This window comes from Symsagittifera roscoffensis, chromosome 8 (assembly GCF_963678635.1).
Source record: "Symsagittifera roscoffensis chromosome 8, txSymRosc1.1, whole genome shotgun sequence".
Classification (NCBI taxonomy): Eukaryota; Metazoa; Xenacoelomorpha; order Acoela; family Convolutidae; genus Symsagittifera; species Symsagittifera roscoffensis.
In genome coordinates this window covers 43,261,093-43,287,398 of record NC_087069.1, presented here as the reverse complement: position 1 = coordinate 43,287,398, position 26,306 = coordinate 43,261,093, and the positions used below count along the sequence as shown (strand labels likewise).

Genomic DNA, 26,306 nt, shown 5'->3' with positions numbered 1-26,306 from the left:
ACGAGGATGTTAACTTGGTCCAAAGAATCTCTCTAAATGAAGATGTAACATGAGCTCATTTGCAGACCTAAGGTGGATTTTCAGCAAGTGGGGAGGTGGTTGTTTTTTTTTGAAAATTTCCCACAACAGATAACAAATTTTCAGAAAAGTTCTCACAAATGATAACATTTTCAGAAAACTTAAACTAAAACTTGATGACAATTTTCGAAGGTAAATTTAATACCAAAGTATACGTTTTCACAAATGAAAAGTGACCTTACTTTTTCTTCACGTGTAATGAGCCATAGATGAAAGGGTTACAAGCCGCCGACATTTTGGCACAAACTGCAGCCAATGCAATTGTGTGGGGTTTGAATTCGGCCACTTGCAGATCAAACGGCAGATGACCGACTAGGAGTACAGTGGCATAGGGCAGCCAGCAGAAGACGAAAACTACCACGCAGAGTAAAGAGGTTATCACTGCTTTCTTCTCTGTGGAATGCTGAAAAAAATAAAATGCTAAAAAAGGATTTATGTAACTATTCCCCGTCTTTGAAAAAAGGGGGAGTTTTTGTACTAGGTACAAAATTCTCGTTTGCTTAACATTGACATTGCTAGATACCCTTTTGTAGAAAAAGAGATCCTCAAAAAGTCCAATAACCGAGTAATATTTTTGAAATTGCAGCGGTTGTTTTGAATAATTTGGATGATTTTTTCTGTGATGTAATCAAAACGATGTCAAACGATGTTTTGGCCAATGAATTATTAATTCTCCTGGTGGATGTGTTTGATAGCCCACCAGTAACATAAAAAACATCAAAATTGAAACATCAAAAATCGTATTTTTACATTCAACGACTATGGAAATTGGCATTTTGAAACGCGACGGTGAGGGAGGGGGGGGGGGGGGATGGGGGGGGGGGGGAGTGAAAAAGAGTTTGCAAATGTGATGCTTGATCGGTGGTAGGCCAAGCCGAAGGGCCAACTAACCGAAATTAGGGATTACCATTCCAACAAGCCGAAAATTAATATTGCTATTCTACATAACAACAGATTGTCATTGCTGTTATGCAATTGTTACGTAATTCTGATGTAATTTAAGTAATTCTTATGCAATTTCTGCTTCAAGATATGGCGGTTTGTTGATTATCCGCCGTTTGTTCACCTGGTTAGCGTGATTCTTGGCGCCTGCCAGATCTAAGTTGGTCTGTCGGATCTTGCGGAGTATCTGGATGTAGAACCAGCAGATGGACAGAAGAGGAATAATGAAGCCTATGCTGTACATGCACACAAGTGTCATCACTGAACGCCAGTTGAGGTCATTAAAGCCCAACACACAACAGAACGGAAGAGCTGAAACACGTCAAAACTTATAGAAATATTTTAAATTTAATATGCGGTGCTTAAAAAAATTTATTGTCGGTCAGTCAAAAAAATGATGCTTTAAAATATAAACAAAGGGGGACCCTTTGGATGGTCTGGGACTCAAAACCCCTAGGAGGGCAAACCTAATGTGAAACCGTACGTTGTGTCATCTATAGAAAATGCTTTTTATTTTAATAATAGAAGTTTTTCTAAAATTTCCGAGCCATATTTGGAAAATGTTAAATTCCAACATAAAAATAGGCCGGCAATTTTCTATGGCTTCTATGTAACCAGGCGCGGATCTAGGATTTTGTCGAGGGGGGGGGGGCGGATTTAAAAAATAAATTGAACATTTTGTCGACCCAAATCACTCTAAAGGCCCCATTTCTCCCAAACTTTCTGCACCGCAGGCAATTTTTTCAAAAAAGAGGCCAAGAAAGGCGTTTTAGGCACTTTTTGGAAAATATTGACAAAAAATCGCGTTTTTTCGGCGCGCGCTCCGAAAAATTAGTAAATATCCTTTAGAAAACATTTAGGGTCAGTCAGCCAAAAATGGATATCTCAAAATAGTACAAAGGGGAATCCTTTGGGTCGGCAGGGGGTCGAATCCTTGAGGAGAAAGAACGTCCCCCCCAACCCCCTCCTAAATCCGCTACTGTACATAACCATATATGGCTGGATTACAAAGGAGTCGTTATTTCGTTATTCTTCACAAGAGTAAGTAAGGTTAAAAAACTGAAAAATTGTAGGAAGTCAAGTCTACGTACTGGTAGATCGGTATCCATTATAGGACATGGGAAGTGCAGCGAGCATTGCAGATGTCAAATAGGAAGCAGCCAGCATTTTCCCCGTCCTTTTATGGTCATCTTGGTAGGCCATGGCGTCCAGAGGATAGTACACACTGACATATCTGTTATATGCTATGAAAGACATGATGAGAATGGAGCTGAAGCCACTGAAAGCCCCGAATGCAGCTGACATTGTACAACCTAAAACAAAACTTCAAATGGATTAGTTTAATAGCAAAAAAAGACATGTCATAAAGCAGACACATCGTAAGCCAATCAGAGTAGCAAAAAAATACTTCATATGTTTATTTTCTTATCTCTATTGTAATTGGCTCACGACTTCTTTCCTTTAAGATACTTTTTGAACGCACTCCTTTTTGATAAAATTTTGATCATATGTAGTTTTAAAACACCATAGCTAACAGAATGCAGCCTATAAAAAACTTCGTTTGAGATTTCTTGATACTGAGGACAAGTGCACAATTAATCGAAATATCAAACTGCCATTTTGAACGTGAGGCGACAGTTCATATAAAGCGTAACAGCCTTAATGCGACAACTCGTATCAAAACACAACTCGCAACCGAAGACAACTCGCATTAAAAGACAACTCGAAATATACTCACCGTCGCAGTTGCGCGGGGCGCCACTGTGTTGCGAGCTTTTGCCAACAGCGGTTAAGACTTTATACTGATGGCGACACGCGCGTAGCGCCCCTCTTCCATCGGCGACTTTAACCCTAATTTGTTAAGATATGAGTCTATTTTCAAACTTTGCTAGTTGTCGCTCTCCTTAAATTTTGCTAGTTGTCTTTTGTTTCTAGTTGTCATTTGTTGCGAGACGTTGAGGTATCCGTAACAGCAAAATAAGCGGGGAGTATTCCACTCGTGCCGTATGTAAACGCAGCGGAACAAGCGCATCTTACTTGCCAGTGCTTAATAAAAATAGTTGTCTTCAAAGGGAGCTGAAATGCCTTGTAGACTAAAAAAAACTTCGATTCATTATTCCAATATGTTTTTTTTTGTAAAAAAATGTTCGACGGTAACTTCCATTAATCAATTCATGTTACTGATAAGAATTCTATCATTAAATAAGCTTAAAGCACTAAGTAGACAACTGCGTAAGCAGACAAAATTTTCAATTTATGCTTCTAAAAGGGTTTGTGCAAAACGAAAGTTACCATATAATTACCCGGAAAATACTTAAGCACTTAAATATCCGTAACTTTTTCTAAAATATCAACTGATTTAGAGCAAATTTAAATTGAAAAAAAAAGTTTAAACACGTTTTGAATAAACATTTGAAAAGTACACTTGGTTTTTTTTCAGCCAATGAGATTTGAGCATTGTCAAATTTTTCTGCCTATTGACCTGTCTACTTATATGGTTGTCTGCTAACTGGCACACCCATAAAATTGACGTTAATTTGAGATGGGTGGCAAGGAAAAAGAGCCAAAAAAAACTATTTAATTCAACAAAATTATACAATTAAATTCCCCAGGACGGTAAAATTGATTATGGGCGAGTTTGTTCTAGATGGTTCAGTTATGATAGGGGATTTTAGCAGGATAGAATTTTTAGTCCCGGGAGAATTAAAGCTAGGCTCCCATCATATGTATTTTTCAGACACATTTTGACAGTGTCTTTAATAAATCAATTCTTGATACTGATAAGTACCCATATATTCAAAAAGCCTACATCGCAATTTGAAACTCTCAAATGCAGCTGAGATGGTACATTCTGGAAAAAAGCCTCCTTGATTTAATCGTTTAATTATTTGGAAACACTTGAATTCTATCAAATCCTGGCCAAAGGAAAGCAGAAGACTCTTTCCGATTATAGCCCTCTCCCAGCCTAAGCAATAAAAAAGTGCAATCCCTTCCCAAAATGATTATTCAACTATGAGGGGTGGGGGCTTAGTTTGCTCAGAGGGTTGACTACAATGGGCAAAGTCCGGAAATTACACGTGTTTATGATTTCGTCAAAAAAAACAATGTGTACTTATTTGGGTACTTAAATGAAAAAAATGAATGCTCTAAACTTGTTATGATAATGATCGAATGCCCTGCACTGAACACAACCGAAATTCTGCCAGCCTGAAAAAGTAATTGAGATATTGCAGAGGGAATAACGATTTTCTAGCAATCATGAAATTGTAAAGATTGCGGGCTCAAATGGCCATGATTTCCTAGGTGACTTCTTGACTTTATATCAATTAACTTAATTGGTGTTTTCGCCACCCCCTCATAAAAGAAATTGAATATAAACTGTCTAGAAATTAAATCTACGGCAATTTGCAGCAACGGAATAACGTTAAAATCTGTTCACTTATTCATGCTGACATAATGTATTGTAGTTTAAAACATCAAATTTGTTGTATGATGTGCTGAACAATTGTCCCCCTCCCCTATGTTATCTGTTAACGAATCTCCACCCCTCTAATCGAAGGTAGTAAATTAGCGCAGTAAATTTCTAGTAAAAATTCTAATTTTACTGCGTTCTGATTGTTCGAAAATCCGCGTAACTTATTCTACCTGACAACCTCTACCCTTTTCTTGAAATGGATTGCAAAGTAGATCCGTATTTTTAAGCCAGCTTTCGTGTGCGTAATTTGAAGAAAAAAATGAAGACGAAACGCGCAACCAGAAAATAATCACTTAGTTAAACAAGACTGCTCGTATCAGGGCGAATCCCTGAATGTTCCAACTGCCTTTAAGGTTTATGGAGCAGCAGTAATAACATAAAAAAATTAAATGAAATAAAATAAAACGAAAATTTTTTTTCTAAAATTTGAAATTTTTTTATGAAAATCATCCCCCCACACGCCATATAAAGTACAAAAAGAGAAACTTTGTTCCTTGTAACAAATCAATTATGGCAAATAAGCTTCGCTCAACCAATTTGGAACGATTTATAAGACGGAATAAATCTCTGCTTACGCGTTAATAGCGCGAATTATATCGCGCGTTAATTGTCCCAAATTGGTCAAAATGGCCAAAATGGCAATCTTTAAACCCCCATAACTTTACGGAAAATGATAACAGGTGAAATATCTTTTCAAATTTAAGCTCAGGACAACAATACCTTTTGAATGATATAAAAAAATTCCGTCAAAAATGGCTAGTTAAAAAGTCGAAATTTGTCTGAAGAAAAAAAAAACCCACCCCGAGCACAAATATTCCGTTACTTTCGTATCGAAAGTCGGAACAATGATCCGCATCAGGGTAATTTATAGCTCTGGCTGACTAGCTCTTTTACTGTTTTTCCGCCTCTAAATTACAACATGAAACGCGCATCAACGTTGGGCGGTTTTGTTGAAGCTTATCGACACGTTTGAACGTCTGCAATCTTGAAAAATCAACATGTTACAGCCCTAGTTGATCAAGGGAGGTTATCTTGCAAGATCTTGCAAGAATCTTGCAAGATTCTTTTAAAGAAGATGCATCTCTTTAAAAGGTCTTGCAACATTCTTGCAAGCTCTTGCAAGACAACCTCCTTTAAAGATAATCTCAATTCTAGCAAGATGTTTAAATACATGATACAAGACAGGTTTAAACTTTTTTTTACCATTAGACACTCACTTGTAAAAATCTTGCAAGATCTTGCAAGATAACCCTCCTTGATCGACTAGGGAAGACTGGTTAACAACAAAAAGGATCTACTTAACAACCTCTCCGCCCCCCTTTTTTCAAGAAAGGGTGAGGGAGATTAGCTAAGCAGATCCGAAAAAAATTGATTGGATTGGATTGTATTTAGTCGTTATGTCAGATTTTGTGATAGCCAAAATAAAGAAACCAAAGTATCAACTTTTTTGATTTCAGTGACTTTAAGCGAAACATTGCATTGTGCACCAATAGGAGACAGTACAAACATGTTCAATTCTAACCATCTACAGAAAAAGAATTAAGCTGAAGAGTAATTTAAGAAAGCATTGATTTTTTTTTTCAATTTATTCCCTATTCGCCTTTTTTTCCAGTTTAAAATTTCATTCCGATTTACCAATATTCTCACTGCTGGTTTTTAGCACTCTAGCAAGAACCAGGTATTGTGATCAGCCGTTTCCCAGAAAGTTCGTCACAAACAATTACGTATAAGAGGAGGGAAAAATATATCTTTAAGACCACGCCTAACAGAACGTACTTGAAAATTGACTTACATATTCCCCCAAGTTCGATTTTGTTGCCCCTGGAGGTTTTTTCTCCTGCCAAAAATAAAATTATATGCATGCAAGTGAAACAATTATGTATTTTTTCTCAGCTTTTCTGGCAGAATACATTGTGGAATTAGGCGCGTAATACACTACGCGGGTTGAAGAAAACACCGTCCTTATTTCTAGGTTATTATGGAACGAACGAACGCTAATCAGGCTAATCCAGCTATATTGGTATAGAAAAAATGCCTTGACCGGCTTATCTCACGGCCATCTGAAAAGTCAAAAAAAATGTAAAACTTGAAAAGCATTAAATTATTTTTAATGGAAGTTTGAAAAAGAAGAGAAGAAAAAGTCGAATTTTTTTTCAACAATTTGTTTCTGAGCTTATGTCTTTTATAGCGAGTTGTCTTTTATTGTGAGTTGTCGCAATACGTTGCCTATCTGCTTCAGTAGTTTGGTTCAAATTCCGACCTGACCACAAATCAAGCAATATTATAGAAAATAGCGAACTGGCTCGCCAACTTCTCACAAAAGTAGTTACCAACCTGAAAACGGATGTTTCCAAGGTTAATGAAATTTTTAGCATGATTTTTTTTTATATTTGAAAAGAAAGAAAAACTGATTTCAACGTCAAAATTGTTAAAGGGTTCCTGGTGGTGGTGAGGGGGGGGGGGGGGTGTTCTTGGATAAATTACAAAATCTAGCTTGATTTAATCTTATCTTGGTTCAAATTCGTTGTCCGTAAATGAAATTGTCACCAACTTGGTTTTCGTTATGCAAACTGACGAGTTAACTTACCGACTGTGCTGAAAAATGTCCATTTGGTTCTGAACGCGGAAATACATGTGGGCATTTGACTTCCCAGAACCATCATCAGGTCAGAATAAGCCAGACCTAATGTCAATGTATTGTGAGACTTCTTGGGCTGGCCTCTAAACAAAACAAAATATTTATAATCTTCGCATCGATATCTAGTTTTTACTTAAGATTATTTGTCTTGAAGGGAAAAAGCTTTTACCATTGTCATCGTTTGCAATTTTTTCATGGTGAAAAAACCACTCTTCTGAACAAGTTTGTTATAAATAACTTGACGCATTTAGCCAAAACAGCAGGTACACGTTCCGTATAAAACTTATGAAAAAAAGAAAATTTGCAAAACTGAATCGGGGTGAGTTAAAAAAAGTTACGCTACCTAATCTTTAATTAAGATCAATTTTTCCACGAGGCAAAGGTATCAAATGCGAACTGTTCGGCTCTTCATGGAAAGAATTTTTGGTACCATGGTTAAGATTATTAAGACCATTTATCCGCGAAAGAAAGGGCCAACATACGAGCTGTACAGCTCATCACGGCGAACCGTTGCTCTACTCCTGCTCAAGAACTACAAGCAGTTTTTTTTTGTTATACTTCTGGGCTTGGTAATGTTGCCACACCCTCAAGCAACGCGCACGGATCATGGTGGGCCTTGAGCATCCTACCCTAAAGAGATAATAATAATCATAATAAAAATTATAATTATCATAATAATAATCCTAATCATCATAAAAATCAAAATAATCGTAATAATAATGATAATAAAATTATTATTTGTAGTCATAAAAAAAATAACAAGGATAGCCGGTTACAGTGCAACTAGCACAGAATGTTCGGACTATAGTCTGAAAAAATTACCAAAAAAAGAGTGTTTTTTTTTCAAAAATGTGTCGCTTTTTGTTGGCGTGGTATAATAAAAGGATCTGAGCAAACAACTAGAGATTGGGGATGCACAACAATCATGGCAATACAAGTAAATTCGCTCGATTTAAGACTAAAAATCAAAAGTTTCAAGCCGATTTTTCTCGATACTCGGAAATTAGTTTCGAATTTTTTTATGTCGTTCGAATCACAAATGAGAAGGCTTTATTATGATTTATACTTTTAATCCAGTCCGACGATGATTCCTGGTAGCTGATTTTGCGTGATTAACAAAAAAAAAGAAAAAACCAACACAACCAATGCAAAAATTTTGTTAGTCAGAATTTGGACAGTCTAATCAGAATTAAGTCAGTCAGAGTTTGGATTAGTCAATTTTGGACGGTCTAATCGTCTGAGAATTTCTGCGCATTTGGCAGTTTGCGCCCGTTGTCAACACCAAAGCTCAGCCACTGAGCACTAAAATTTTTGAAGTATATTTATTTGAAGAGTTCCCTTTTTAAAAAACATTTTGAAGATAATGTTTCTAAAAGATTTGCCACGTAAAAATGTTACCAGGTAAAAACAATCCTTCAGGAAAAAAAATTATTTAGTTCATTTGGGGAACGGTAAAAGAGGCCCTCTATTTAAAAAAAAATAAATTCTGTTTATGCGCAAAAAATTGATGGATGCATTCATTACGGTTACCCAAACAAAGAACTTATAATTATTCTTTTTCTTATTAAGCTCACCTTTTCAAAATTCAAATTTATTATAGTTAATTGGTACACAAATATAGTATACAATAGTAAAGCCTTCACTTTTGCAATGTAATTCATTAGGTACCCTATAGGTCAACCGTTAAAGAGATCCATTTGGGCTCTTTGTTTGTGCTCCTTCAAAAAATTCAGTGAAAATTTTATGTTCATAATTCTGAATTGAACTAAAAATGGCTTGTTGACTAATAAGGCTGTTTCAAAACAAACTTGGTCTTCATAATTAATTTTGGAACCACAAAATTGATGCTTATGTCATGTGACAGGAAACCAAAAAGAGCCCTTATTTGGGTAACTGTAAAAGATTACCAGCAAATACTATTTTAAATGTATAAGGAATTTTAGTCTGAAAAAATAAAACTAAATCACTTCCATTGTTCAAGGTCTCAGACATAGATAAAAACTTCAGACAGGCGATCGTAAAGTCCTGTCCTTGTGAATGAATGAATCTTCCTTTTTGTTCCAACTCAGTTGTGCATATGAAATGAGATTACAGCTTGTTTGTCTTTGAATCGCAGATGACTTATCGAAACAATACTCTGTTTCTTATCAATTCTCTGTAATTCACATTTATTTTTTTTCAGCGATTCTAATTTTTTTACTTGAGTTTTTTATTTTATAGCTTTCATCTAGAGGCTTCAATACTATTGCAATTAAATTTTTTCCTGATGAGGTAAAAGTGAAGCTAGAGGTCGAATGAGATCTCGTATCCATTCACTGAGGACATCATAGTTGATTAAATTACAAGATCTGACAATCTCAAAGTGATCCCTTTACCACCATGTAAATGCTTCATAAATGAGTGAGAGTAACACAGAGAAATCCAAAAAGAAATCGTATGATGCAAAGTGTTAAACTACACTGGGATCATACAGCTCAAACCCAGGGTTTGACATTTTGGCCTTTATATATTAAATTAGTTGGAATTAGTTACATCTGACCACAATAAAGAGCAACCCCAGTGTTCTCGGAATAAAAAACTAGCAAAAAAAACAGAAAAAAAAGATTTATTATCTACAAAATTTGCATTGCAGTTGCAAGAAAAAAACAAGACTTTTTCATTCCAATACAAAATTTGTTTCAATTTTTCTTGCTATTTTTATAATGCTAAGTGATATTTGATGTTTTGTCTAGTCTCTTGCAGACACTCCGCAAATTTTCAAAGCATTAATGTTTCTAAGAGATTATTTCATCAAATTTGATTTTTTTTTTCAAAATAGCTAGATAATCTTTACTGTTTATAAAAATTAATTGTGTAATTAATAAGAAGCTTTTTACTTCTAATATAAGCTGAAAAAAAGGATTACTGGAAAAAACACAAACAAATTTGCAAATTCAGATGTTTGCGCGAAAATTATATATTATAAATTATCAGTGAAATTCTACGCGGCTAAGCAAATGCAAATCTTGCAAGAGTTTAGCAGGATTTTTGCACTATTTGCCTTCCTTCGCAAGTTTTTGCAAGAGAATTATACAAAATTTGCATTCCGAGTTTCTTACGAAATTTATTTCAAGGAAAATGGTCGGTCAATGGAGATTTTACTTTAATTCGTAACTTGTTAGAAAATATTTTTGATATTTTTTCTGCCTTTAAACTCGTTTATCCAAGAATATTTATATTTTGTTCATTTATTTGGCATTTAAAGGAGATTGAGCGCGCATAATGTAGTGTTTTTTTTTACGCTTGTTATTGAATGATGACGCTTAAAGCTCTTTTTTAAAATGCTTTTAAAGATTTATAGAAAAACGGATTCCTAAAATCAAAGAGCGTTTTTAACGAGTTTGTTTCCTAGTGAATAATCGATGTAGATTGAAAAATACTTTGAGGTTAAAATATTGTCCTTCTTTAAGCTACCTTTTTTTGGTAAAAAAACGTCTACTTCAAAAAAAAACAAGAAGTAAATCTGTGTTTTGTGATTTTGTGTTTATCATTTTCTCAGGGTGATATTGGTGTTCAACTATCGTAAAAAACTTTGATTCTTCTAAACAAAAGTCTGAAAAAAGCGTTTTGAAATACTTATCAGAAAACTTGACTTAAGTATAAAGCTGCTGATGCTAATTGTTTATCCCTTGGGAACAAATAATTATTTGCAAAACAGTTAAAATCCTCCATTTTAATCATTTTATCTATTCTCCAAAAATGCAATTAAAAGTATTTTGGTAACCCGTTAGAAGGTGCAATCACTTGTGCTTAACTGTTGAATTGATCTTTTGCAGGGGTGCGGATACTCCTCACTGGGTATCGATGGGTTAAAAGATTAAGATCGCAAAATTCCTGCATTTTTAATGACATTGTCGGAGAAACTTCAACAAGCTTCTGAAGACCTTTTTTTAATAAACAAAATAAGTAGTAATTGAGCCATTAAAAAACTAAGTATTTTTAAGTAAATTTTCTAAATCGAGCATGCACTACAAAAACTTCTGCAAAAATGTGTCTAAATTCGAAAAAATAGACAAAAACTAAATAGCTGCCAAATAATTTATTTTAACTGTTGTTGCGACCATGTCCAAACTTGGCTTTTTCCCTTGAGTTTGACCAAACATACACAAAGCTCTGAGTGAATGATGTAAGTTATCATAATAACCATTTTTTCGAAAAATCACAAGACAATTGTATGCAATTGTATCTCATTGCTGGTTTTTCAGAGTTATAAGGATCAGCTTTTTTAAGTTTTTTTTTGCTCAATTATTCATAGCCAGAAAAAAAATTCTCTATAACTTTGCACCTAAGCCAGCTAATCTTCCCAAAAACACGGCGTCTTTGAACCTTAAATCAAAATAATCGAACAATCAAAATTGTCCGAGTATGACCCCATTACGAGCAGTTTTGGTGACCTCAAACCCTAAACGCCCTTTCCGTGCGTCAATTGTGATTGCATTTTGATTTTGCTCTAACAAGGATTGAAATTGAGGCCAGAAATTTCGTATACTAAAATTTTGCATTTATATTCGAATATAGTTACAATTTGGGATCACGCAATAAGCTATATCTCATAATTTTCCATTTTTTAAAGAGAAAAATTCCATTAAATTGTAATCGATTTGAAATGGTTATATTTGATTGTAAAGATGATTAATAAGTATAATACTTTTCCAATTTTCCTCCGAAATTTGCGGCTTTTTCTGCATGACTCACAACCTACTCGGTTTTAAAATCTACTCACATTTAATTAATTTTTGCAAAATGATATCCTTTATACTTTTAACACCCCTCTTTTCTTTTTGTCAGTTAAATTGATTGTCCTCATCCCCCTATGTTTATTGGTTTGTTTTTAGGAGGGTGGGGGAATTTAATGAGCTTAAGGCTGAGCAGGGGCGTAAATTTGTGTAGGGGGAGGGGGCGTTTTTGAGTGCAAGGGAAAAGTATGGGCGTCAACAGTGAAAGAAGTATGAATAGCAAAGACTGATCAAGTTTTTCTCGACGGGGCGGATTTCCAAACAAAAAATATAAGTTTTGCCGGTTTAATTCATTTTAGGCCAACCAAACTGACATTCCGAGCTCTTCCTTATCACAATGAAGACTCATTTTTTGCCTTATTTTTAGGCGAGGAATATAGACAAGTAGAAAAAAAAACTGAACATTTTTTGTTTTGATAAATACAAATCTCCTTTTGGGGATTATCCTAGTTTATGTTCTAGATTGCGTTGTAGTTTTGGATATATAAAGAAATGTTTTGAAAAATCCAGGAAATGTTTTGAAAAGTATAGGGAAATGTTATGTAATTTATAAGGGATCTAATTGGTTTCTAATTTGTTTGATTTATAATCATTTGTTAATCATGGTGAAATCAATCATTTTAGAACTTTATGGAGACAATCCATTCTAATCCTTCATATAGCATTCGATTATTACCCATGGAAGATCTTTGCGGGTACTTGCGGATGTACGTTTTAATCAAAATTTTACTCCAGTAGACGATTGTTAACTAGATTAAAAATTTTTTTTTGCAAATTTCACAAAAAAATGTCTTTTCTTTGCTAATTCCAAAAAAATGAAATTCTTGAAACTCAAAAATACATTGGAAAATTTATTGAAAAAGGCCAGATTCTGTTTCTAAGATTTTTTGAAAAAATAATTATGTTAACTTTTGAAATAGTGCTTCATAAATGGGGGGACAAAAGCCATTTTCTTTTCATAAGGGTAAATTACTAACAAGATCTGCTTAACCTCTGAGTTTTTTTTCCTTTTTTGGACTATATGTCATCTTCGGCGAGCTTAAATTAAGACTCCGATCTGTTTGACAAACGGTAATTTTAGGCCAGTGTAAACCGGCAAAATAAGTTCCGAGACCAAGTTGTTTCTGTCTCCAATTCTGATAAGAAACTTCCGCCTTTCTAAGAAGCACCCAGCAGGCAAACGGTCTCTCCAACTGTCGTTTATTGATTTGAAATCGCCTTAGTGCTCTTAAAAATTTGACCAGAAGCCATTATTTCAATATCAGCTAAATTAAAAAGCGCGATGATGGTTTTTGCTTGCTTTTTTTTGCACCACGCCCAAGCTCAAGTTCCGACTATTTTAATTCCCAATATATATCAGTTTGTGGGTCCAGATATTAAAAAAAACAACGAAAGAAAAAGTTCGAAACTTGATTACAAATTGTTAGAGCAGATAAAAAATTAATTTTCAAGAAGTAGCTCATGCAAAAAAATACAAAATTTTAGCTTATTTTTAACTAATTATAATTGGTTATAATAATTTTTTTAAGATGTTATCGATTGAGTTTGCTATTGATTGATGTTATTGATTGAAGTAAACTAAAGTGCGACAAGAAAAAAACTGCCAGAAAACATTTTGTGAATTGATTTAGTTCTTTTTGTTTCATTTTGTTGATTATTTAGTTGAAAAGTTTATCTTTGATTCGAATAGTTAGTTTTGCAGAAAAAATGCAACAAGATGAGCAAGCCACAATTTTTTTTGCAATAATTAATCGATTATAATCAACTTTTGTGGAGAAAAAATAATCAATTTTCATGATTCATCTTGTGAAAAAAATTGACCAAATTGGAGGAAAATTTGATTATAAAGGATTAGTTCATTGTGAAAAAATGATTGTAATCCATTAAAAATGTTCTTAAGTTATACTCTCCAATTTTTTTCTCTCTAAAAATACCTTATAATAGAGTAAAACATTATCGATGAAGTTCCACTGCGGGTGGTCTGCATTGTCTGAAAAATTCTTCTGTCGAAGATGGAGTTCGAGGCTGCGAATCTATACGCAGTGTCTTTTCTAAAAAAAAATTTTTTGCGCTCTCAAAAACTTTCTATCGCTTAGAAAAATTTACCATCTAGGCCAATTATCATCGTGAAACACTTTGAGTTAAAACTTGAGAGGAGCTTGAACAGTTCAAAAAAAATTTTTTTTTTCTTCTTAAAAGAAGATTAATTTAATTCACTTCGCGCGGCAACTATCTGTACTATTTTTCAATCCCCGATTTATTCATTAATTATTGCATAAGTTTTGGGTAGATATAAAAAAAAAGTAAGCATCTTTCTTACTTTGTAAAAAAACTGATACAAAAAAAGGGAAATCAAATTGGAACTTTTTTGACTATTTTCTTATTTTCAAAGCTTTTTATTTTTATTGTTTTTGTATTTTGGTGCAATCGAATCAAATCGATAGTTTTTTTTCGTACTCTAGTCAAAATGATAGTTTTTCTTTGTTACAAAAAATATTTTAGTGTTTTTATTCAAGGCTGCTAGTGCAAACACTCAGCCAACATCGAAAGTGATTAAAAAAATGTGGTCAGTTCAAAGTATAGCCCAAAAATTGTCTTTTCTCCCAGCATTCTACAAAGTTATTTGTAATTCAAACCATTTTTTTTGCGACTGAATTTTTTTTGATTTTCTTAAACCCAACCGCGAATACGGAAATTTTACCCTACATCACATCAACAGATATTTTTGAGGTACCTAAACCTACGCCCGAACAAAAAAAACAATACTTCATAGTTTTTCTTGTCTCTTCGTAGAATTATCGTAAAAAATTTTTTGGATGAGCATTTTTGAGCTAGTTTCAATTTAAATAGACAGAGACAGATAAATAACGAAAATTAGCTTGCTATTGAATATTAAAAGGAGCTGTAATATTCGTTCTCACAACTCGCAGAACGAACGCTTTTTGCTTATCTACTCCTTGCATCTTAAATGTAGAATTTTAAAATATCCTTCTAAAATTCTTTCCAAGAAAGTTTCCAAAAAAAATTTCCAGTGTCGAAAGTTGTTGATATGAAACCCGCATTGACAAAAATGGATGAAAATTGATTATGTGCAAAAAATTATGCAGATTTAAAAGAAATTGTAATTAACTTTTTATACTATAAATTTTCGATTATAACCATTAGATAATCGATTAGAATTCTCTTTGATTCACAAAGAATTTATGCAGTATATCTTCATTATGTAATCACTATCAAAACACAAATTATCTACAGAATATCTACAGATTATATACAGGTTGATTTTTCTGTACATAAACAATTTTAATCATGTCACTGCGGCAAGCTCTACTTTTAAGAGGCAAGGTCACTTTGCGAGAGTGAATACTAGATTACATTATTGTTAAATTTACAGGAAATTATTAGTCTTTCTTTTGAATGTATTTGTCACTCTATAATTAGTTCAACGCCACATGACCAAAAATTTTTAGTTTTTTTTCCGTTGACGCGTCAAAGAGACAAAAAAGATCTACATCGTAGAATACATTGATAGCTTATGGTATATTAATGGAAGAATCTTTTAAGGGTAATGTGTTGCAGCAAAAGCTTAAGTCTCTTTCCAGCAAAATTCAATAAAAAGTTGTCGCGACAAAATTGGTCTGATTATCGTCGTTTTGCAGAAGAAACTACAGAGGAGAATGAGTGAGAGAGTGAAACTTTTAATATATTTTTGAGGTGACCTTAGATACAATTACCACATTTGCGAAGAATAGTAACAAACTGATCACCTTTCATCACTTAGAAAAATTGGACAAAACAATGAAAGCATCAAAAAACGTCAACTTTGTTTTTAAAAACTTGTCCCAATTTTCTACGATTTTTTAAGATTAAAAGAGGTCAGAATATTCTGTGCTACTTGGACAGCCACTTTTTTCAGATTGGCTTTTTGAAGAACGGAGCTGGGTCAAAATTAATCATCTGTGCTATTTGGAAAACAGCCAGCCATTCTTGTTGTTCTGAATACTTGTTGTTCCGTCTACTTGTTGTTCCAACTACTTGTTGTTCCGATGATTACTTGTTGTTCCGATTACTTGTTGTTCCGACTACTTGTTGTTCCGTCTACTTGTTGTTCTGAGAACAATGCCGTAGGGTGTGTTTTTTTCTTGCCTATTTGAGACTCAGAGTACTGTTGAGCTCGAGGAAGGCTGAGAGGAGGTCAATTACGCTATCACTTTAAAGCCATTTTAGTCTTAATTGGATTTCACGTGAAATAAAAAATTCAAAATGTTGGCATAATTTTGAGATTTTTTTTCGGATTTTCTTATTTTTTGAGCTTGCCGAGCCATAAACTTCGCTCTGCTGTTTGTACTTGATTCATTGACTCTTAATTAAAAAAATCAAAAAATTCACAAAAAAATTGAATATTTTTAATACTTTAGAAAAATAAAAAAGTCACAAAAAATCTAATGTTTTTGATACTAAAAAATAAATCATGGTGGAATGTCCCTTGCTATTTGCACAGCAACCGGCTATCCTTGTTTTACTCTGCAAACATCTCCTCATTTTTTTGGTACTTAGACCAAATGAATGAAAATGGTAATACTTTTGTCACCTCTGAAATTGGTCAACTTGCGCAATCAGCGCCTTGTATATGGATGTTTTTTATTTCGACCGAATTTCAATTAATTCAGATGAAAAACCAATTCGACCTTGCAAAAAGCTGCAGAGAGATGCGGACAGGAGCGCTTTCGATGTCATTACTAGCGAAGCAAAAAAGCGATTGCAGTTAAGGGGTGTAACACAATTATGCACAATCTTATTAACTTTGCAATCTCCGTCTTAAATTTTGGTGCAAATATCCGATAATGCAGTCACTAGAAAAACAAAGGAATTATACAAAGCTCCAAAAACCCGTATCTGCAAAGGCAAACGTCCGAATTTCTGCTATTTATGGAGTATTTCAAATATCCGTTGATTTTATAGTTAAGAGTTTCAGAGATATTACCGGAAACTGAAACGGTATCAAAATGATGAAACGGTTTTATCGAAACGGTTGTATCAAAATGATATTTATATTTCCTTAACCTCGGTTGTTCAGTTGCTCATACCATCCAATATTCGCACAAGTACATCAGGCTGTTTTCGTTATATAGACTATTCTGGTAATAAATCTTTTCGACTTCGAAGCCAGGACGAAAAAAAAGACTTTAAGCGGACAAAAACCGTTACACGCAGCAGACGCGCCGGCTCATTTGAGTTACTCTCTTTGATATTGTAGTCTAAAAAACACCGTTAGAGATGAGAAAGAAGCTTAAAAACCCATGGATGATTATCAAAAGGATGGGTGGGGGATTATTAAAAAAACTAAAAAAGTTCGACGAGCATATTTTGGTTGTTTTTTTTTTCCGAATGATCTTTTTTCTGAATTTTCTCAAAAACAATACCGAATTTGTATAAAAACCAGCAAAAATTTTGTATGCTTCTGCGCAGTCTTCTCCGTCAAACTCAGTGCATATTTGGCGCCTAAGGAATACCTTTCAAAATCTTTTTATTTTATTTGGCGTCTTCAGAATATTTTTCACGTCGGTTGACCAAAAATGTTCAAAGGGGGACCTTTTAATTTGCCAGGGTGCCAAATCCATAAGAACATGAAAGCACCTCATCCGCTTGTTTTAATGCTATTGACTTTCAGGATATACGCCCTCCCATTTTTGTAGGTTAATTTCAAATGAAAACCAAAAAAAAATTGTTCCAAAAATCGGTTTATTTATTAATTTTTATTATGCATGACAATCCTCTGCCACATAAACTGAAGTTGAATTTTGTTCAGCAGACGTGAAATAATTCAATTATTTTGAAAATATAACGGTTCTTTTATTCTGCTTTTGTGTGTCCAGTCGTACTATGTTCATATTCTGTTTGAACTGAAGAAAGAAACATAACTATAGGCAGGGGCGGATCTAGGATTTTCTCGAGGGGAAGGGGCGGATTTTCAAAAAACTTAAATTAAGAAAAACAGGCCAATAAAGCCGTTTTCAGGCACTTTTTGGGAAGTGTTGACCAAAAAATAATAGCCATTCGAGCTGACATGGGTCGACCTTCATGAGCGTGAATTGCTAAATCAAACAAATAAAAATGTAGTCAACTGAAAACCACGGGCAACTTAAATTGTCCGAAACAACTTTTGGCTCAAACATTTATTAATAAAATTTTACAAAAAAACAGAAGTTTTTAAAAGACAATTTTGGGCGACTTTTAGCCGGGATAATTTTCAATCTAACCTACGCATTAATGACACAACTAGAAATTGTGAAGACAAGAGTTAACTGAAATTGGTTAAATAGACAATACTAGCAACACCGCAATTTTGCAAAAAAAGATTACAGCTGAACTTTTGTTTTTAATCAAAAAAACATTAGTTGGAATGCCGAATTTGTTTGAACATGAACACTTCTCTGACGTCATCTGATTAAATGACCAAACTACTGTTATCAAACTGTAGTCCAAAAAACAGTTTGATCCATCATGTGTCAGAAATTCAACCGTGAATCTCCAGTAGTTGTAGAGAAAACGGCACAAACATGATAAAGTTCATTTCGTTGCTAAAAACTAAAAATTGCAACTTCTATGTCTCGTGACTGTTCAATGAGCTCAAATTCTTCAACATTTGCTCTAAAACTGGAGTATCTACTGTATATTACTGTAATTAATTTGAATTAGACTTTTTTGAGGAGGAAAAAAATTAATATAACTTGTTTTTTCATAAGGAAAAATAGAACTGAAAATTAGTATGGCTTTTTCATATCATTAAACTTTGAAGCTCAAAGGGCTAAAATTGCCAGCTGCTGTTTTACGAGTAACATAAATAACTTTGAGTCCTCAAAAAAAGGTTCCAGCTCTGAACCAGTTCTATAAATCATATATCACTTGCCGGGCCTATAGCTTATCAACTAAAGACTCAATCTCTGACTGCTGAAAAAGTAAAACGAAATATTTTCTTGAGTTGTTCGGATTTGAAATCAAGCTAGTTGGTCGTACTTTTTTTCTTATAAACAATTAAAAAGCAGTCAGAACAATCCTTTGTTTACTCTGATTTATGACAGTCTTTTTTTGATAATTTTAGCAAAAAGTTACTTTTTGATAGATGCAAACAGCTTAAGCGCCACAAACCGATTGGTTTGATCTGAGCGCTTAATATGTTTGCATCTATCAAAAAGTAATTTTTTGCAAAATCTTTTAAAAAAACCAAAATCTGACTCCTTTTTAATTGGACCTTCAACGCTTTAAATTTAAGTCATGTTTTGTATAAGAAAAAAGTATGACCAACTAGCTTGATTTCAAATCCGAACAAATTTGCGAGAGGGAAAATTTTTTGTGCTACTTTTTCAGCATCTTAGAAATTGTCTCCAAAATCCTAAGAGGAAAGCTTGTGTATTTTTAAGTTAGGCTAAGATAGTGCAATCAAACACGCCTTGAAATACGAAGACTCGGCAATCGTTTCATACACTACAACTTTTCCAAGAAATCGACTGATAATCCTCATTTTTTTTCGATAATCGGAACAATACTATGAATGCGGTTATTTCTTTTTCCGAGATCTAGGATGTCAAATGCCACTAATATTGCAAATGATTAGAAAGTAACTGTATAAAATTTGAGATTTCATTCACAAAATGTACCCATTTTCTCTGAATTGAGAAGTTTTCCAGGTTCACCCCTTTCCAGGTTTATTTCTAGTCATTGACTATCTCAAACCGTTTTTGTTCTACTTATTTTTTTATTCGAATTAACCATCAACTTTGCTTTGGAAGACGTCAATAGTGGACGACAGAGAATAATATTATGTTCTTTTTTTTTCAAAAGCTAATTTTTAGGGTGTTGTTTTTGTTTTATTCTGATTGAATCTTAAAAAAAAATCATTTTGAAAAAGCATATGGGAGTTTAAAATGTATTGATGAAAGATTTTGCATTTGTTTTCAACCCGTATAATTTTAATTGTTTCTCTTTATACGATTCAAAACCAACGCTTACCCTCCAAAAAATTTTTTGTTTTTCTGGCAAAAACGTACCAAAAAAGCAAATTAAACTGTATTTTAAATACATGACAATGACCAGTAAAAAAGCCAAAACATCAACTAGTTACAATGAAAACTAGCCAAAAATACTGATCAATAATGTATTAATCATGTACCAAATCAGTAACCTTTAAAAAATATGCGCAGTTAAACAAAAACTTTTGGGTTTTGTATCTGAGATGCGGTATTGTTTGATTTCATGTCAGTTTCATTTCTTATCACTTTGTGGGGGGGGGGGGTATTACCGAAAAGACCCCTGGATTGTGCCATAAATATATTTTAAAATAATTCGTTTTAAAACTAAACAAAAATTTATCCCAGAGCGAAGCTTTTCCCTCCGGCTTGAAGTTGATGTTTTTAAACCATAATAAAGTATGAATCAGTTTCAAGAGCCTAAAAAACATGATGCTCTGTATCTTAATGGTATAAAAAAGAGAAATCATTGAGACGATATATTAAAAAATAATCAATACGTAACGACAGATTTTGGTTCAGTTTTCGTCTCACGATAGGTTTCTGTTTCATTAAAACGTTGACAGCTTTGAACCCATTTTGATTCCCGGCAGAGTTCTGCATATTAGAAAATTATTTACGGGTTGCCTTGTAGTGAGCGTTTAACACTATGCATCAATAACCGCAGTAATTAAAGTTTTTGAATATTTATACAAACGCATTCATAATTTTTTTGCGCATTCATCAGCGCATTCATAAAATGCTTGTGTTGGCGTGTTCACAGCAGATATCAGCTGAATTTCGCACATCAAACTTTCCCAAGAGTTCGCATTAGAAAACATTCAATGGAATCAAACAAAATCTGATGGTAAGATAAATAACGAAGTAAAACGACAAATTTTAATAGGAACAAGGCTACTCGAATCAGGGCGAAGCCCTGAAATTTCTGACTGCTTTTTAAGATCTGTGGAGCAGTAATTACATATAAAATAAGTGTAATAAAATAAAAATAAATTATGTTTTTTTTAAAAAGTGAGTTTTTTGTATGAATCATCATTAGGGGAGCGGTGGTGAAGTGGTTACGTCTCCGCCTCTCAATCGGTCGGATGTTCGAGGCCCACCATGATCCGTGCTCGTTGCTTGAGGGTGAAGCAACATTACCCAGCCCAAAAAAAAACCAAAAAAAAATAGCATGTAGTTTTTAAAACAGGGGCACAACAGCGGTTTGCCGTGAAGAGCTGTACAGCTCTTGTGTTGGTCCTTTCCCCCGTGGATAAATGGTCTTAATCAAAACTTAATCAAATTCCACACACCATATAAAGTACAAAGTGATAGATTGCGCTCCTAGTAACAAATCAATTATGGCAAATAAGCTTCTTTCAACCATTTTAGAACAATTTTGAAGGATGAATCAATCTCTGCTTACGCGTTAATAGATCGAAATATATCACGCGTTTACTGTTCCAAATTGACCAAAATGGTTATCGTTAAACCCTCGTAACTTTACAATAATTGATCATAGGTGAAATGTTTATTTGAGTTTAAGCTCAGAACAACAATACTTTTTGGATGATTTAATTTTTTTTGTCAAAAATGACTAGTTAATAAGTCGAAATATGGTTGAAGAAAAAAAACCACCCGAGCACAAATATTCTGTTACCTTCGTTACTAAAGTCGGAATAACAAATCTCTTTGAACCCGCTCACTAAATATTTCTAACGCAAAGACTTCATAAATTAAGGTTACGCGCTTAGCTTTATCAGTTGAAAGTATAATATTTTGACATTAACATACGCTCCCGTATTCCTAACGCCTCGACTGAATCATTTAGAAAAAAAGAGTTTTTTTTCCGTAGCATCTCTCTGCAAAAGCAATTATAGGTGCATCAAAAGTGGTAAGCTTAGACCAAGCTAAGGTTTCTTGTTGCAGTGAATTAAAGTTCGACATTGCATGATTTTGTAATAATTGTTGATAATTATTTTTCTGTAAAACAATAGTTGTGCTCAGAAAAAAACTTGAAAATATTTTAATAAATTAATTTTTTGGAATTTCCTTTTTGCTCCTGCTAGAACGTCGCCAGTCGATGTAGACAACAGCTGCAATAGTAGTAATTAACAATAGTTAACAAACAGTATAATTGTTTTGAGTGTTCAGTCTCTGGTTAAATATAAGTTGCCTTTTAGTTTGAAAAACTAAAATTAGAGACCTTTTTTCTCGACACAGACAACTAATTCAACGCATTTGGATCCATTTTTTGACTGGAAGGGTTTTAAGTTGACATCACACTTGATCCTTACGAGTTATTTTTGAATTGGTCAAAATCAGGATCCTCAAAGTCTGGACATGAGTCTGGGACCTCGACCCGGGGAGGAAAAATCACGCTAAATTATGTGAAGTGCTCTGAACAACGAGTTTAAACGGCCTATCCGCATTTAAGAAAAGTGAAAACAAATCGATTATAATGGATTTTCGTGGTCTCTAATGTTGTAAATATAACCGATTCCCATGTTACGTTCAGACAACAAAAATGGACTAAAAATGGATTTAAATCCATTTTTTCTCGCCAAAACAAAATGCATTATAATTCATTTTGGATCCATTATAATGGATTTTATATTAAGTAGGAAATCACATTAATATGGATTTTTTTCCACCTTATTTTTGTTTCGCGCGGCGTGCAAAATCTTTGCAAAAATGTCAACATTTATCAAGTGAGTGATTCGGAAACTTTGCAAAGCGAGTGTACGGCCTGGCCTGGCCTAATGCATTTAAAAACCTAAACTCAAATTGCAAAAACATTCCGTTTAGCTCCCCCCCCCAATGTTTGCCCCTTTGCTCCCCTTCAATCCCCCTAACGTTTACCCCTTTGCTCCCCTCCCCCCACTGAACCCCCCACCTGAACACTCCCCTCCCCACCTGAGCCCCCCCTCACCTGAACCCACACCCCCAACTGAACCCACCCCCACCTAAACCCACCCCACCTAAACCCACCCCCACCTGAACCCCCTACACCTGAACCCACACACACACATACACCCCCCCTCACCTGAACCCACACCCCCCACCTGAACCCACCCCCCCCCCCCCTCACCTATACCCACCCCCACCTAAACCCACCCCCACCTAAACCCACCCCCACCTAAACCCACCCCAACTGAACCCCCTCCCCCACCCGAACACCCCCACCTGAACACGTTCAGTTGGGGGGGAGAGGGGTGTTTGTTCTAAATGGGCAAATGCTAGGGGAGTAATAACAAAAATATCAAAGTTAGGTAGAAAAAAATTCAATTGAACAACAAGTAACCAACGTAACCAACTTTATTTGAAAACGTAGAAAAGACTTTATGTGCGTTGAAATTCGCGTCTCAGTAAAGTGGAAAAAAATTGATTTAAGTTTAGTTTCATTGTGAGTGTCCAAAAAAGTGAAAAAAATCGATTATAATGGATGAAGAAATGATTTTGTTGCCTCGAAAATAAGTAATTTTATAATCCATTTTTAATTGATTATAATCGATTTGTTTTCAGTTTTGTGGACACTGACATGGAAACTCAATTATAATCGATTTTTATTCATGAAACTCCAATGCGGGTAACGTACTAAAACTCGGAAACTAATTGAAGAAACAAATTTGTCTAAAACTGAACTTTCTTCTGAGAATGATGTAATTGATCAAATGAGTTATAAAAAAGCCGGGATGTATGACGTAGAGCACCGAAGCGTGAAAATTTTCAGTCAATCAATTCCAACTACATATAAAGTTTGGTTTATCCCTGCTAACAGTTCTTTTTGTTCCGACTTTAGAAGAAAATGAGGAGTATATATTCCCCGGTGGTTTTTAGTTAGACCAATTTTAGAAAAATTGAAAGCGTATGGGCATCGCTCCGGAACCTTTGTGATTGCCAAGCGAATATGCTTCCGCTTGGCTAAATGAACGATTATGATGCACTCATAATCGTTCCAAATTGAATTGAGGCAAGCTAATTGGTCTTATTTATTCAATGAATGACTCAAATTTTGACACATTGAAATTAACAGCCTAAAGTTTGTAGTTTGTCAAGATTTCATATACCAAAAACGATTCGACACCAATTAATCAATCACAAGCGACGGTCTGAATGAATGAAACCGAATAGTGTGTGGAGTTTAATGAGTCAAACAGTTAAACATGAGTAGAAAAAAACCATCGAGACGTTTATAAAACCTTTATTACTCAAAAAATTTTGTTCACAATCAGATTGTTTTAATAGATTCATCAAAAAAGTTTATTTACATTGTGAAACTCAAGGACGGGTTATCATTGATTTCAGGCAGCTGCCTAAATATGAATTAAGTCCAAAAAATTTTTTTTCAGTGTCTCAACCTTGTATTTTGAAAAGTTCGCAGACAAGTGGTATGTTTATTATGGGACGAAGTTTTTAAAAAAAATGAAAACTTCTCACTGGTTTCATTCAAGCAATTGCTCTCAATTAAATGACGTTAGCAAAGCATTGACACACTCCCTAAATAAAGGGTAGCGAGATGCAACAAAAGTTTTTTTAATACAGGTTTTTTGGCCGGCTTCATTAAGAAAACTTTTGTTGCATCTACCTACGCTTAATTTAGGGGGTCTGTCAATGATTTGCTAGCGTCTTTCTATTCAGAGCAACTGGTTGAATTAAACCAGTGAGAACTTTCCATTTTTTAAAATTCCGTCACATGAAGATACCATTTGTTTGCGAATTTCTTAAAATGTTGAGACACTGAAAAAAAAACTTTTGGACTTAATTCATATTTAGGCAACTGTCTGAAATCAATGATAATCCGTCTGTGGGTTTCAGAAATTAAATTGTCTGCTTTACAAGAAAGCCTTTTTGAAATCTTTTGTAGTTATCGAAAAAGTCGTTTTATAAAAGCCTGAATTTTTGAGTATAATCAAACCGCTTTTCCGATGAATTGTTTTTTAAATGAAGAAATTTTGAACCTTCAAAAAAGTTTTGTTAAGCTTATCGATAAATCTGCTGTAGTTCATTTCAAACCTATTTTCACCGCAGATTTATGGTTCAATCATGCAATATTGAATAGATATAATAAACTGCATTTACCGGTGGTTTAGCACTGAATATTCAGTAGAAAATGAATACTAAGAGTTTAAGCGCTGATCCAGAAGCTACCATCTTTCAGCGCTTTTGGAGATCAACTAACCATTAAGCAACCGTTTTTTTTGCCGTGAACGACGGAGATTTTTTGATTGAAAATTATGTTACACATTTAAAAGCAAACCTATTTTGCAGCAGTTGGTTAAAAACAAAACAACTGCGTCAACACTTTTCTATTTTAATGAAAGCATTCATGGAAAAACTTCAGCTCAAAAACTCAACGTGCTTGGGGGTGTGTCAAAATTTTACGTGCTTGGGGGTGTGTCCGTAAAACACTGTAGTTAATTTGTTTTCTGGCAAAATCTTCGTCGTAATAGCATTCTCACAAGAAAGCAAAATTTTCGACTCTCCCTGTAAAACTTAAAAACTTTTGATTTTGCTATCGTAGTATGTTTTAATTGTAATTTTTTTTCAAAATGAGCCTTTAACATAAATAAAAGAACTATTTAGGTTTAAAACATTTGATGAAGCACCAAATAAAATAAAAAATGATGATCTGACCTTGAGAAGTTGATTTTAATCATGAAGTTTTGTAACATCAAGTGTTATTAACTTCAGGTTCTTCATCAGTCGGTTTTTAAAAAGAAATGAAATTATGGCGATGAAAATGAAAAAAGAAGAAAATCTAGCCTTGCAAAGATGACAATAGTCATGAAGTTTCCAGTTAGACCTATGCAGATCACAGCACACAACACAACACCGAATAGGTAGAAGATGAGCGACTCATCGGGTGAAAACTCCGAATCCTCCCACCAGGGTCCAATCACAGTCCCGTTGGCCGAGAAGCGTCTCCGAAACATACTTGCCGAGTCGTGTTTGTTGAAGAGAAAGAGAAAACGGAGCCACTGCGTATGAGTTCAGAGGGTTCTTGAATCGAGTTAGGGGTTATTGATGCCAATTGATTGAGACAGGAACTCTATGTTTCGGAGTCTTGTTTTTTTTCTGGTTAGATTTGTGTTCGACTTGACACACCCCCAAGATGTCGTTTTTGGGCTGGGGCCAGAGTCTGGATAGGTGTTTGGGTCTGGAACCAATTGGGTAGTTTTTCCTTTCAATTTAATTATAAAATTCCAAAAATTGTTTCGGTTTAATTAATTATTGGAATTAATTATTGGAATGAAAGATAAATAAAACAATTAAATGATTGCTATTTAATTTTACAGATCTTCACGTGAGTTATTTGTGGGACAAAGTATAAGATAAATAAATTTCCAGGAAATTTGAATACTATTCTGCAACATTTGTATTTTACAAGA

The 26,306-nt window shown here is 34.2% G+C and overlaps 1 protein-coding gene across 1 annotated transcript; it reads right to left on the bottom strand.

Moving 5' to 3' along the window:
- Positions 1-256: 256 nt before the first annotated feature.
- On the bottom strand, positions 257-26,033 carry LOC134853658 (melanopsin-B-like). The gene is made up of 5 exons (XM_063869665.1): positions 25,681-26,033; positions 7,083-7,216; positions 2,112-2,333; positions 1,145-1,332; positions 257-481 (listed from the first exon to the last, which is right to left on the bottom strand). The coding sequence occupies exons 1-5, from the start codon at positions 25,848-25,850 to the stop codon at positions 257-259; spliced, it is 939 nt and encodes a 312-aa protein (XP_063725735.1). The 5' UTR covers positions 25,851-26,033.
- Between the last annotated feature and the right edge of the window lie 273 nt (positions 26,034-26,306).

Bases quoted from the DNA above. Each gene is read 5' to 3' on its own strand.
- LOC134853658 (XM_063869665.1), bottom strand. From the start codon at position 25,850: ATGTTTCGGAGACGCTTCTCGGCCAACGGGACTGTGATTGGACCCTGG. The intron at 1,333-2,111 runs GTACGTAGACTT...GACGTGTTTCAG, and splicing joins TAATGGATACCGATCTACCA to CTCTTCCGTTCTGTTGTGTG. The intron at 482-1,144 runs GTGAACAAACGG...TATTTTTTTCAG, and splicing joins CCAAGAATCACGCTAACCAG to CATTCCACAGAGAAGAAAGC.